Raw genomic sequence first — 13,148 nt, 5'->3', positions numbered from 1 at the left:
TGTGTCGGTGTGCCTGTGTCTGTCTCTCTGTGTGTCCATGTGTCTATCTGTGTGTGTGTCTGTCTGTGTGTCCCTCTGCCCGTGTGTGGGTGTCTCTCTGTGTGTGGTTGGGGGCGGGTCAGTGAGACAGTGCCCCTCCCCATCATTTTGGCTGTCAATCAATTACACATTGGGTGGGGCTGTCCCAATCCAGCCTCTGATTGGCTGAGGTTCCAGAAGTCCCACCTAGAAGGCGGGGCCTACAGGGTGCCAAGGGTTTAAAAGGGGTGACCATGCTGTGCCCAGCTGCTGCAGTCTGCCAGCTGCTTCAGAGTTGTGATCCAACTCGTGCCGGAGCCCTATGATAGCTATATCTGTGTTTTTCTATATATTTTCTGTCTTTCTCTCTCTCTTCTCCTAATTCTCTTTTCATGGAACTTTGTGGGTAGCCTAGTATCTTAAGGATTTAAAAGTTTCTGAGTTGCTAAGTTAATGAAGTTAATACCAAATTAATGCTAAGTGATGCTATTATAAGTGCTTTCATGTTGAATTTAGTGTTGTATTTAATCCTTTTGCCAAAGTTTCCTTAATCTTCTATATTTTTGCAGTAAACTTTTCTGTGATTTTCACATCTTGAGAATATCTGGTGGGGATTCCTCCTTTGCGCTAGCTAGAATAAAGGAACCTTGAGCTTAACCCCTGAATTTAAGTATCCAAGGTGTAACAAAGGGTGTCTAAAGTCTGCCTGGAGCCTTCTCTGCTTCCATTGTTTGTCATAATTACGTTGGACAATGAGCATGGACCATTCTAGATACACCAGGTGGGTGCTCCTGATGCAGCAAAACAGCTGACAACACACCAGTCCTCCAGCCCTGGAAGACATCTAGGACAGATAGAACCCACAGTCATGGACTAAATGTACTCAGCAGATATCTGGGTGGGATGACTATGGAGATGATACCTGTGTTTGTATACTTTCATATCTATCTATCTATCTATAGTAGATGGTATAGACTAACTGCTGGAAAATGTCCTGGTTCAGGCCAGGCCAGGGTTAATTTTTGCAGTGTCTGGGGAAGGGGCATGAGCAGGACCCTAATGTTATTTGTTACAAACTCAGATCACTGGCAGGGAATAGGGGAAGTGGAAAGGGACACTGTCTCTTCTGGGGAAAAGGGGTTCCTTCTGGTCAAGAAAAAAGGGCAGAGGGGGAAGTCAGCCTGTATTTGTTTGTTGTCATGGGGTCCTTGGTGTGCATTTTGCATATGAATCGCTCTCTCTTTTGCACAATTTTGTTATTAATGTTGTTCTTGTTACTGTTTTTTTTTTTCTTCTCTCATTGCTGTTTCCAATAAATTGTTCTTATCTAAAACCATGATCTTCATCTTTTGTGCCTCAAATTCTCAACTCCATCCTGCTGCAGCAGGAATGGAGAAGAAATAGGGGAGTGAGAGAACAGTGTGTGGTTAGGGAGAGTCTTAGTGGGAGCAGTGAACTGGGGAGTTCCATTCCTAAACCACAACACAGACACAAGCAGAGATGAGGCTGGAGACACAGAGCTTGACAGAGGCAAGTGGTCTGAGGTCAGTACAGCTTTTGGGGAAGGGTCAGTCCTGCCTTGCAATCAACAATGAAGTGCTGGTTTGGGCTCTTGGCCATGACACTCTGCCACAGGTTCTCCAGGCTTGGCAGGGCCCCGCTCCAGCTCCCAGCCAGGAGGGAAAACCACATCCACAAATGCCCCCAGAAAGGGCTGAGCATGGCTGTGCCCTCGGACACCACAGAGCTGGAACAGCTGGCACTGGACTGGGGAAACAGGACCTGTCCCCAGCCATGGCTGCAGAGGCAGAGATCTCTGGAGAGGCCCTTGCCAAGGTGGGAGGCACCACTGCAGGGAAAAAGGTCCAGCTGTGATGAATGAGCTCCACTGGAGGCTTGGGGGAGGATGAGAGCAATGAAGGCAGAGGAAGGGACCCTTCTAATTCCCCCCAGGAAAAGTCCCCCAATCCCATCCTCCTTCCTCCTCTTGCCTGTAGATACCATGGTCCACCCAAGCCCTCACCTGCATGTGGAGGCATTGCCCTTCTGTCTCTGGGTGACAGACGGTAAACTTCTACCTGCAAGAGAACTCAGCATTTCAGCTGAGTGGAAGCTAATGCATCTGTGTGCCAGAAGCAGACTCTACGTGGTATTTCATCCTATTTGTCAGAGAGTAGTCTTATAAGAGGCTAAGAAATTACATCCTGCAGCCTTGCTTCTGAAAACATGAGGTCCTGTGAACCAAGAGCCCTTACCTCGAAATACAAGAACAGCACCAGCAGCCAATGTGAGAAGGAATAAAGGGAGTTGTATCCAGGAAGCAGAGACCCACTGAGATGCACCTGGAAAAACAGAACCTTTGAAAAAAATTATCTGAGTGTCATCTGGCAATGTTCAATCTTACCCCCAAACTTAAGCACCTGCCCAAAGAGTTTCTGTGGAAATAAATGCAGAAAATAGTCCCAGTTCTTCACGGGTGGGCAGAGCCTGCCTTTCCTCGGGATGTGCACAGCCTGTGGGGCAGGAGGGACCCTGCTCATTTCTCACTGCAGCCTGTCCTGCCTGCAGTGCGCCGTGATGCTCTAGGATGGGTCTGTCTGGACTGGAGAGCTTTCACCTTCCCTGGCACTGGGAAGGGCCTCACAGGGCTCCTGTGACCATGAGCCTCCAGCAAAGACTTCTCGGGATGATGGGACTCACCTGAGAGGAGCACAGTAGTTTCCTTCTCCACCTGCAGCAGGGGGTTCAGGATTTGACAGGTGACTTTTCCCACTTGCTCTCCTGTAACTGTGACTCGACTCCATACGCTGAAGAGTTTCTCACTGTCCTGGTGTATTTCAGTGTCCACAGAGAGCCCCTGTCCATCCTCAGTAACCCACTGGACAGTAGGTTTGGGGAGCCATCCCTGTGATCTGCAGCCAGGCTCGAGTCCTTGCCCTTGGGGGCCCTGAATTTCAATGAACACTTCCCCAGTACCTTAAAGGCAAGAGAGTGTGTTAGTGGGAGAAGTTGGCATGAAAGCAGCTCTTCCTTGGATTCACAGCTCTTGCTTAACCCAGAGTTTTCTGCCAGTTTCTGTCAGTCCTTCACACATCCTTTCCAATGGTCTTTCTGTCATCCCACACTCCATCTGCCATAAATGCCAGATTTCCTTTGGCTGAGAAAGAGCTACAGTTTGGGATGGGTTTGTGTCTAAGCTCACCACTATTTCATGGAGCCAGCAGGGAGAAGGTGTGTGGTTTGTATTCTTCTTTCGGAATGACTCTGTGGGAGCCCCATCCAAGTCTGAGGATTGGTAAAGCAGGACACAGAGCACTAAAGCCCGGTCATCTTTTTTCACCTCCCCAGTCCATGCCAGCACTACAGGTGGGCAGAGATGGTCACTGAGAGGGACTGCGCCAAAGCTTCATCAGTGTGATGATGTGGGAGGCACCACACACATTGCTGAGTCACGCTCCTGGTCAAAGCTGGATTTTACAGGAATTTGTCCAGTGCAATAGTAGGAAATGGGCATTGTCTTGAAGCTTTTTCTCTCTCCTGTCCCAAAAGCATCTCTAATCCCCTTTGGATGAGAAAATTTAGATTCGATGTTAGGAAGAAATTCTTGACTAAGAGTGAGGCGCTGGCACAGTTTGCCCAGAGAAGCTGTGGATGTCCCATCCCTGAAAGTGTTCAAGGCCAGGTTGGACAGCACTTGGAATAATCTGCTCTAGTGGAAGGTGTTCCTGCCCATGGCTGGGAAGTTCAAATGAGAAATTCTTTTAAGTCCCTTCCAACTCACACTATCGTGTGATTCTAAGATTCCCTGATTCTGTCATTCCATGCTCTTTTTGATCAGTGAATCCAGGCTGACCAGCTCCACCTGGCTTTATCAATACCTGCACACAAACGGTGCCCACTGTCCAGCTGGGGGGAACTGGCAGCCCAGATCATCTCCTTAGCCCAAATGCGAAGTCACAACAGGGAGGGCCCCATTTCCCTCAGTCCCACAGCCAGGGATGCTGAGCACTCAGGCGTCTCTCAGGTGGGCTCACACCTCCCCAGCAGGGATTATTGCAGCTCGCCAGCCCCACGCGGGTCAGAACAGGGATCAGGCTGGGCATGAAGCTTGCAGAGCATCTTGACAGGTGGCCCAAGGGCTGCTGGGAGTGGGGAGGTGATGTGTTGGGTCATATGAGGCGGCATCAGCTGGGGGACAGTGACCATTCAGAGAGCTCTTTTCCCTCTGTAAGAGCTTCCCCCCTTCCCCACCCAGCCCAGAAAGTCTCCAACCTGCAATGCTGAGCTTGGTGGATGTATCAGTGCTCCAGTCCCTGGATGTCACAATGCAACTGTAGATTCCTTCATCTGCTGGCTGGACATTCTTCAGTGTCAGGGACACGTTCCCAGTGGCAAATCCATCTCCTGGCACTGATGTTCTCCCACAGTATTTCTGCATTGGTTCGCCCCCAAAATGCCTGTATGTGTAGATGTCCTCTGTGTGCCCATCTGTGATTTTTATCCAGTGCACTTGGGGGTTGTCCAGTGGCTTTGTGGAAGAGATGGTGCAAGGAAGGATTGTATCCTGGCCGACAATTCCAACTACTTTCTCAGGAGAGGTGAGCTTAAAATTGTCTGTGAGTGAGCATCTGGCTGAAATCAATCAGAAAATGTACTGGTGTGAAGGAAACAGGTCTAGGAGTAATAGTGGGGAACAACTGAAAGTAAATAGATTAGAGGGAGAAAACAGGATGATGGAAGTTGTACAGGATGGGATTATTTGGGGAAAAAGAAAAAATAAATGCATAAGAGCATGTCCAGAGCCATTCCATGCAGCTTCCCAGCTGTCCCTGCCCCTTTGCAGCCCTGTGCCACCAGCAGCGGGGCAGCTGTGCCAATGCCAACTGCCCACGCAGGCAGGGAAATGCTCCTGGCACTGGGGAGGGCTGGACAGGGCAGAGCTGCCTTGGCTTAGGGCTTCCCCGGCTCCACCAAGGAAGAGAAACTCTGGCTGCAAAGGGCTGGATTCCCCAAGAGCAGAGGGGCAGGGCAGCTCTGGCTCTTGTGGAGTTCAAATCAGGGCTGCTCAGGAGACCATGGCCCTCAGCTCCTGCACTTCTGATCATCTGCAGGCTGGAATCCCCCAGAAAGGAGCAGAACAGCTCCTGGAAGCATTACCTGAGACAGGGATGGCCAGAAGCAGGGCCAGAGCCAACAGGAGCCATCTCCTCTGCTCCATCCCTGCAGTCCCCGGGATGGGATGATCCCGCAGCTGACCTGGAACAGGCACAGAAGGGAAGTGAGCAAAGAAGGGGAATCCTGTCCCAAAGCCCTGTTTTCTCTCTCACCTGGCACCTGGCACCAGCTGCAACTTCTCAAAGTGCCAAGTGCTCAAAGAGTTGAGTTCAGACATCAAGAAAACTTGTGCCTTTCCAGAGATCTTAGTTACCCCTGCAGCTTCTGGGAATTTCAGTCTAATATGCTGTCTTGGTTTGAGACAAATTGGAGGAAACGTCCAAAATGAACATATCCTCTAATAGAAGGCAGATTTCAGCAGCCCCTCCCCAACCAGGTTCGGAAAGAAATTCCTTGGAGGAAAGTGAAAAAAACCCTATTTACTTAAAAAGCAAAATCCATGCAGGCATGGAAAAAAGAATTAATAATGCTAAATAATAAAACTTCTCACTGTGGAGAAGACCTGGAAAGATTTCAAAGTCTTTTCTTTGGGTGTGGCTCTGCCCTCTCCGGAGCTGGGATTCTGCGTGGGCCCCTCTGGGCTGCAGTGTAGGACATCCCAGTGATGTTCTGGTGTTGCTGAACAGTCCAGAAGAGAAGAAGCCGAAGTCCCAGGAAAACCTTTTTCCTCAGCTAATGAATGAGAAGCTAGCTAAAAAGCAATGCCATGTAACTCTCTTCCCTGCTGCAGAAGCTGAGAGCTGAGGAGAAGAGCCGGCGAGTTATCTGTGTTTTTGAACACAGCCGCTGAAGGAATTCCACTGCCTTCCCCCCACCTCTCAAGTCTGCCTTACAGGCACAGAAAGGCACAGGATTCACGTCTGTGCATAGAGCAGGCAACAGGGGGATACAGCATCATAAAGTCACTCCAAGACATATGCTCCCAGGAAGCTATGACAGGGGATGCAAGAGAAAATTCAACCCAGTCCTCACTTCCTGCTGTGAAATTTAAGGGGCACAGTAGCTTAAATCTTTGGTTTGGAATCAAAGAATCACAGAATCTTTAGGTTGGAAAAGACCTCTGAGATCATCAAGTCCAACCTTTAATTGAAGACCACTTTGACAACTAGACCATAGCACTTGGTGCCACATTCAGTCTTTTCTTGAACACTTCGAGGATGTTGACTCCAGCACCTCCCTGGGTAGCCTGTTCCAATGCCTGACCAGCCTTTCAGTGAAGAAATTCTTCCTGACATCCAACCCGAACCTCCCTGGCACAACTTAAGGCTTGAATTTCCTCTTGACCTTTTGCTAGTTTTCTTGCAGAAGAAACCAACCCCCAGCTTGCTACAATTTCCTTTTTGGTAGTTATAGAGAGTGATAAGGTCACCCCTTCTCCAGGTGTGTTGACTTTGTGTGGGTGGGTTTTGGTAGCAGGGGGGTTACAGGGGGTGCCTTCTGTGAGAAGCTTCCAGAAGCTTCTTCCCCCAAGTCCAACAGAACCAATGCCAGCTGGCTCCAGGACAGGCCCACCGCTGCCTAAGGCTGAGCTCTGAACAGATTGTGGTGATGCCTCTGTGATAACATATTTAAGAAGGAAAAGAAAGTTTTGTGCAGATGTAATTGAGGCCAGAGAAGAGTGGGCTGAAAGTATGTGAGAACAGCTCTGCAGACAGCCAGGTAGTGCAAAAAGATGGGCAGGAGGTGCTCCAGGCACTGGAGCAGGAATTCCCCTGAGATTCCATGGGGAAGCTCATGGTGAGGCAGCTGTGCCCCTGCAGCCCGTGGAGGGCATAGGGTGCAGAGATCCACCTTCAACCCTTGGAAGAGCCTCACAGTAGAGCAGATGGATGCCCAAGAGAGGCTGTGACCCCTTGGGAAGCCCGTGCTGGAGCAGGGTCCTGGTAGGACTTGTGACCCTGTGGGTGACCCATGCTGGAGCAGACTGTACCTGAAGAACTGACCCCATGGAAGAGTGACCCACATTGCAACAGTTCACGGAGAACTGTTGCCTGTGGGAAGGACACACACTGGAGAAGTCTGTGGAAAAGTGTCTGCCATGGGAGGGAGCAGAGGAAGGATTCTGACTCCACACTGGAGCAGAGGAAGGATTCTGACTCCTCTCCCTGAGCAGAGTCAAGAACAAGGTGTGATGAATTGACCATAACTTCCATTCCCCATCTCCCTGTGCCACTGTGGGGAGGAGGTAGAGCTGGGAAGGAGGGAAGGGTGGGGGGAAGGTGTTTTTAAGATTAATTTTACTTCTCATTGCCCTGCCCTGCTTTATTTAGTAATAAATCCTATTAATATCCCCAAGTCTGTTTTGTCTTGACAGTATTTGGTGAGTGATATCTCCTGGTCAGTAACTCCTGAATCTTTCACTATATTTTCTTTCCCCTGTCCAGCTGAGAAGGGCAGTGATAGAGCAGCTTTGGTGGGTATATGGCATCCAGCCAACACACTACACTAGGTTAAAGAACCACAATGCTCTCAGCCACTCCTCATTGGACATGTGCTCCAGACCCCTCACTAGATTCACTGCCCTTCTCTCTGGACTCGCTCCAGCACCTCAATGTCCTGCTGAATTGATGGGCCTAGAACTTGACACAGCACTCGAGGTGTGGCCTCACTAGTGCCAACTACAGTGGGAAAATCTCTACCCTAGTCCTGCTGCCATGCTATTCCTTATACAAACCAGGATGACATTGGTCTTCTTGCCTACCTGGGCCATGTTCAGACACTGTTGACCAGTACTCTGAGGTCCTTATCTGCTTGGCCACTTTCCACTCTGCCCCCAGCCAGGGCTGCAGGGAGTTGTTGAGGCCAAATTGTATGACCCAGCTCTTGGTCTTGTTGAACCTCATGCTGTTGGTCCATTGATCCAGCCTGTCTAGATCCCTCTGCAGAGCCTTCCCACCCTCCAGCGGATCAATGCTCCCACCCAACTTGGTGTCATCTACAAATTTACTGAGGGTACATTCAATCTCCTCATCAGATCATCAATAAAGATATTAAACATGACTGATCCCTGGGGGAAGCCACTGGTGACCAGACAACAGCTGCGTGCAGCACCATTCCCACCACTGTCTGGGCCCAGCCTGCAGTCAGCTCTTAACCCAGTGAAGATGCACCTGTCCAAGCTGTGGGCTGCAGCTTCTCCAGGAAAGACTGTGGAAGACTGTTGAAGGCTTTGCTGAAGTCCAGGTAGACACATCCACAGCCTTTCCTCATGCACCAGATGGGTCACCTGGTCATAAAAGGAGATCAGTTTGGTCAAGCAGGACCTGCCCTTCCTAAGCCCAGGCTGGCTGGGCCTGATTCTCTGGTTGTCTTGTATGTGCTGTGTGATCACTGTTAGTATTATCTGCCTTGCAGGTAATACTAACAAGGCTAGTATTATAACCTTGCCAAGCACTGAGGTCAGGCTGACAGGCCTGGAGTTTTCTGGAACCTCCTCAGCCCCCCTTGAGGATGGGCATCACACTGGCACCTCCAGTCATCTGGGACCTCCCCTGTGAGCCAGAACTGATGATAAATGATGCAGAATAGCTTGGTAAGCTCTTCCACCAGCTCCCTCACCACCCTCAGGTGAATCCCGTATGATCACATAGATTTGTGGGAGTCTAAGTGGCTCAATAGGTCACTAACTATTTCCCCCTGGGTTACAGGCAGTCCATTCTGCTCCCCATTCCTGTCTATCAGTTCAGGTTTGTGCTGAGGATAAGAGGTCTTACTGTTAAAGAATGAGGCAGAGAAGGCATTGGGAACCTCAGCCTTTTCTTCATTGTTGGTGATACTATTTCCCCTACATCCAATAAAGAATGGAGATTTTCCTTGGTCCTCCTTTTGTTGTTGATATATTTATAAAAACACTTTTTACTGTCTTTTAGAAGCAGTGGCCACTTTGAGTTCTGACTGAGCTTTTGTCTTTCTAATTTTCTTTTTACATGACTTAATGACATGCTTGTATTCTTCCTGAGGTGCCTGCCCCTTTTTCTAAAGGTCATACACCATCTTTTTTATCTTGACTTCTTGCAAAAGCTCCCCATTCAGCCAGATCTGTCTCCTTCAGCACATAGGGACAGTTTGCTCCTACACCTTCAAGATTTCTTCCTTAAAATATGTCCAGCCTTTCTGGAAGGCTGGGTTACAAGAGTCTCTCTGTCCATGCACTGAAATGGGATGAAAAGGAGGAAGAAAAGTTTATCCCCTCCCAAGCCTACATTTGGAGAAAGAGCAATCCATGGCACTTGCTATCCCAAAGTTACCACTCTCTGGAAAAAATTAGGCTGCAGAGTGACAGTGCATCAGCTCCAGAACAAACCTGAAATCATTTAGGGAGCTGCACCAGGGTCAGTTTTGCTGCACTGCACTAAAGATCCTGCCCTTCTCTGGCTCTGGCTCTCTCAGTGCATTTTCACATTTCCAGGATGTTCCTGACCTCAGTCCCCATAGCAACACTTTTGGTGTGATATCTTTATTAGTTTATTAATGTTTAACATTCCATGTTTAATGAGCAGTAAAGAAGCTGGGGCATCCTGATGACTTCCAAGCAGGAGTCAATCACCCTTCACTGCAGTGTCTGGAAGAGAAGATGACCTACAGGCCTCACAGCTACATCTGATGTGACTAAATTGGATGCTGTTAGAACAGGCATGGTGGTGGATCAAGGCAGACAGATAAAGAGCAGTGACAGGGCAAGTGTTGAATTCACATGGTTTTAATAACAAATTCTCCCTCTTCACTTCCCAAGGAGAGACAGGGACTCCCAGAGATATTTCTTCAAATTCATCATAGATCACTAAGATGGGGGTTCATGTCTCTGATCTCCATAGCACAGGCTCTTAGCTGGTTGCTCTGAGCTCTATTTATGGTGCATGGAGGTAAATGAGCACTGTGAGTTCTCTGTTCTGGTTTCAGCTGGGATAGAGGTGTTTTGTTCCCAAGTAGCTGGTCCAGGGCTGTGTTTTGGATTCAAGATGAGAACAATGTTGATAAGGTTGTTGCTCCATTGTGTTCACCCCAGGTCAAGGATTTTTCAATGTCTTTTCCTCTGCCAGCAAGCAGGTGCATAAGAAGTGAGGAAGAAGTACAGACAAGACAGCTGACCCAAACTGACCAGGGGAATATTCCAGACCACAGAACACCATGCCTTTTATGTCAACTGTGGGAAGTTGGCTGGAAGGGGGCTGATCAGTGCTCGAGTACAGGCTGGGCATCAGTCTGTGGCTGGCAAGCAATTACATTGGACATCACTTGGGTTTTTTTCCTCTCTCTCTCTTTCTCTCTCTCCCTCTCTCCTTTTCAACACAATTCATCTTTTTGTTATTGCCATTGTTTATTTTACTTTGCTTCAAGCTCTTCTTATCTCAGCCAACAAGGTTTAGCTTTCCAAGGGGCTCTAGGGCACCAGGGAGTGAATGAGCACCTGTGTGGTACTTCTTGGCCATCTGGTGTTAAATCACCATCAAGTCTCACATCATTCATGAAGCCAAGGGTCTTGGGCTGAGATGGCCACAGCCACCAACCACATGTCCATAAACCACACAGACAGCTCAGGGCACTGAATATGAAACTGGCACAAAATTTTAGAAACTGTCATGTCAAATTCTGCTCTTTCTACTGCACAGGGGTTTTCATGGGCTTGGACACACACTAAGTTCATGATTTGCAGACAGTTATCACATGAGGCCATATGGAATTTTGTTGGAGGCATTAGTTTGGAGATCTAATATGGGAAAGAGTTTTATCTTGATTAGAGATATGGGGGCTGCTCCTCAGTCACTCAAAAAGAGGTCTCAGGGGCTGTTTTGGATATTATTAGAGTTGTGATACTAGACCAGGTATTTGGGGAGGGGCAGATGTGACACAGGACTTGTAGATACCTGTTCCCCTCTGGATCAGCTGCTGGAGGCTTAGAAATGGAAAATGTCACAAGACAGGAACATCTGACTCAGGAACTCCAGCCAGAACATGCTGAGACCTTACACACCTTGTTTAGCAACACTGAAACTTCTCAGAAATATCATGGTCTTTTTACATCCAGCTTTTACAAAATTCTCCTGTCATCCAAGGAAGGCCCAAAAGATCTCTCACTGCCTGACAAGTCATTAGTTCCTTTGAAGGACAAAACCACATTCCCAAACAAGTTGAATGCTTTTCCAAAGAAGATATGGAACCACAGAATCAACGAGGTTGGAGAAGACCTTTAAGATCACTGACTCCAACCTTTGATCCAACGCCACCTTGTCAACTAGACCATGGCACCAAGTGCCACATCCAGTCTTTTCTTAAACACCTCCAGGGACAGTGACTCCACCACCTCCATGGGCAGCTCATTCCAATGCCCAATCACCCTTTCTGAGAAAAACTTTTTCCTAACGTCCAACCTAAATCTCCCCTGGTGCAGCTTAAGACTGTGTCTTCTTGCCCTACTGCTGGTTGCCTGGGAGAAGAGACCGACCCTCACCTGACTACAGGTAGTTGTAGAGTGTGATGAGGTCTCCCCTGAGCCTCCTCTTCTCCAAGCTAAGCAACCCCAGCCCCCTTAGCTGCTTCTCACAGGACTTGTGTTTCAGACCCTTCACCAGCCTTGTTGCCCTTCTCTGGATGTGCTGGAACATCTCAACATTCTTCCCAAATTGAGGGGCCCAGAACTGGACACAGCACTCATGGTGCGGCCTCACCAGTGCCAAGTAGAGGGCAAGAATCACTTCCCTGGTCCTGCTGGCCACAGTGTTCCTGATCCAAGTCAGGATGCCACTGGCCTTTTTGGCCACCTGGGCACATCGCTGGCTAATGTTCAGTCAGCTGTCAACCAGTACCCCCAGGTCCCTTTCTGCCTGGCTGCTGTCCAGCCACTCTGTCCCCAGCCTGTAGTGCTGCAGGGGCTGTCGTGGCCAAAGTGCAGGACCTGCCACTTGGTCTTCTTGAATCTCATTATCTTTTGATTTGGCCCATCTATCCAGCCTGTCCACATCCCTTTGCAGAGCCCTCTTACCCTCCAACAGATTGTCATAGGTTAGCAAGCATAGTCCCGGAAGGGACGTCCTTGCTAAGGGGTGCTTACAGTTTCCTCTGGGAACTGATAGAACCTATCAGCTGGCCAGTTTGAATATGGACAATTCTCTAAGCCACTTAAAGTTGTGATCACCTCTGTGATCCACATTTAAGAATAGGCAAACTCCCCCTCCAAGCTCTCTCTCGTTTCCGGCGCTGGGACAAGTGGCTGCAGGCTCCGTGTGGGGGCCAGCGGGCCCGGCCAGGCCCTGCCTGGGCCAGGCCGGGCCGGGCCACGGCCATCCTGAAGCCATGGACCTGTTCCAGCCGTGGAACCCCCCCCCACTGCCTTGCCGTGGGCAGCCGGAGCGGCTCGGCTCTCCCCCCTCTCCACTGCGATAAGAAAAATTCAACATTCCAGCTGCAAAGCTGCAAGGCCGAGGTGAGATTAACCCTTTTATTGCTGTGAAGAGCTGAAAACCTGAGGGAAGAGAGAGAGGAGATGCTTAAAGCTGAAATTCTGTTGTGAAGCTATGATATATCAGAGTATCCTGTTGTAATTTCATGAAGATATGGGGGGTGGAGTGTTCAACTCGTGAGCAAAAGCACCTGCGCTGAGATAGGCAGATGCTGACGCAGCTGTAATTTCATGAGAAGTTTGGACAGGGAGAGATGAACCAGATGAGGACTTTTGCTCCAAACGGGAAAGGAGAAAACCTCAGTCCGTAGAGATGAACCAGATGAGGACTTTTGCTCCGAACGGGAAAGGAGAAAACCTCAGTCCGTAGAGATGCTCCCAGAGATAGTCCTAAAGATGAAGATGATGAAGACCCTTTGCTCCCAGGGAAGGAGAAGGGCCTCTGTTTTTGTTTCTGAACGGCTCAACCTTAAAATTGTACCCCAAAAAACTTCAAGAGTGGACCCTCGAAGGCAGTTGCGGGAAAAGCTGCAAGTCGGGGGAAAGGACTCACACGCAG

The 13,148-nt window shown here is 49.1% G+C and overlaps 1 protein-coding gene across 1 annotated transcript in view; it reads right to left on the bottom strand.

Annotated features, from left to right (window-relative positions):
- Positions 1-13,148, bottom strand: part of LOC121660799 (butyrophilin subfamily 3 member A2-like) — a 27,560-nt gene that overhangs the window by 7,409 nt on the left and 7,003 nt on the right. The window contains exons 3-6 of the mRNA XM_042020307.1: positions 5,176-5,274; positions 4,291-4,650; positions 2,719-2,994; positions 2,274-2,375 (exon numbers count right to left, since the gene is read on the bottom strand). Of these exons, the coding sequence (XP_041876241.1) occupies positions 2,274-2,375; positions 2,719-2,994; positions 4,291-4,650; positions 5,176-5,236 (799 nt within the window). The 5' untranslated portion in view covers positions 5,237-5,274. The remainder of the gene's footprint in view (positions 1-2,273; positions 2,376-2,718; positions 2,995-4,290; positions 4,651-5,175; positions 5,275-13,148) is intronic.

This window comes from Corvus kubaryi, unplaced genomic scaffold (assembly GCF_017639235.1).
Source record: "Corvus kubaryi isolate FWS band 111438036 unplaced genomic scaffold, C.kubaryi_AGA036_p1.0 36940, whole genome shotgun sequence".
Lineage (NCBI taxonomy): Eukaryota > Metazoa > Chordata > Aves > Passeriformes > Corvidae > Corvus > Corvus kubaryi.
Note: the sequence above shows the minus strand (reverse complement) of the source record. Positions and strands in the feature narration are given on the sequence as shown.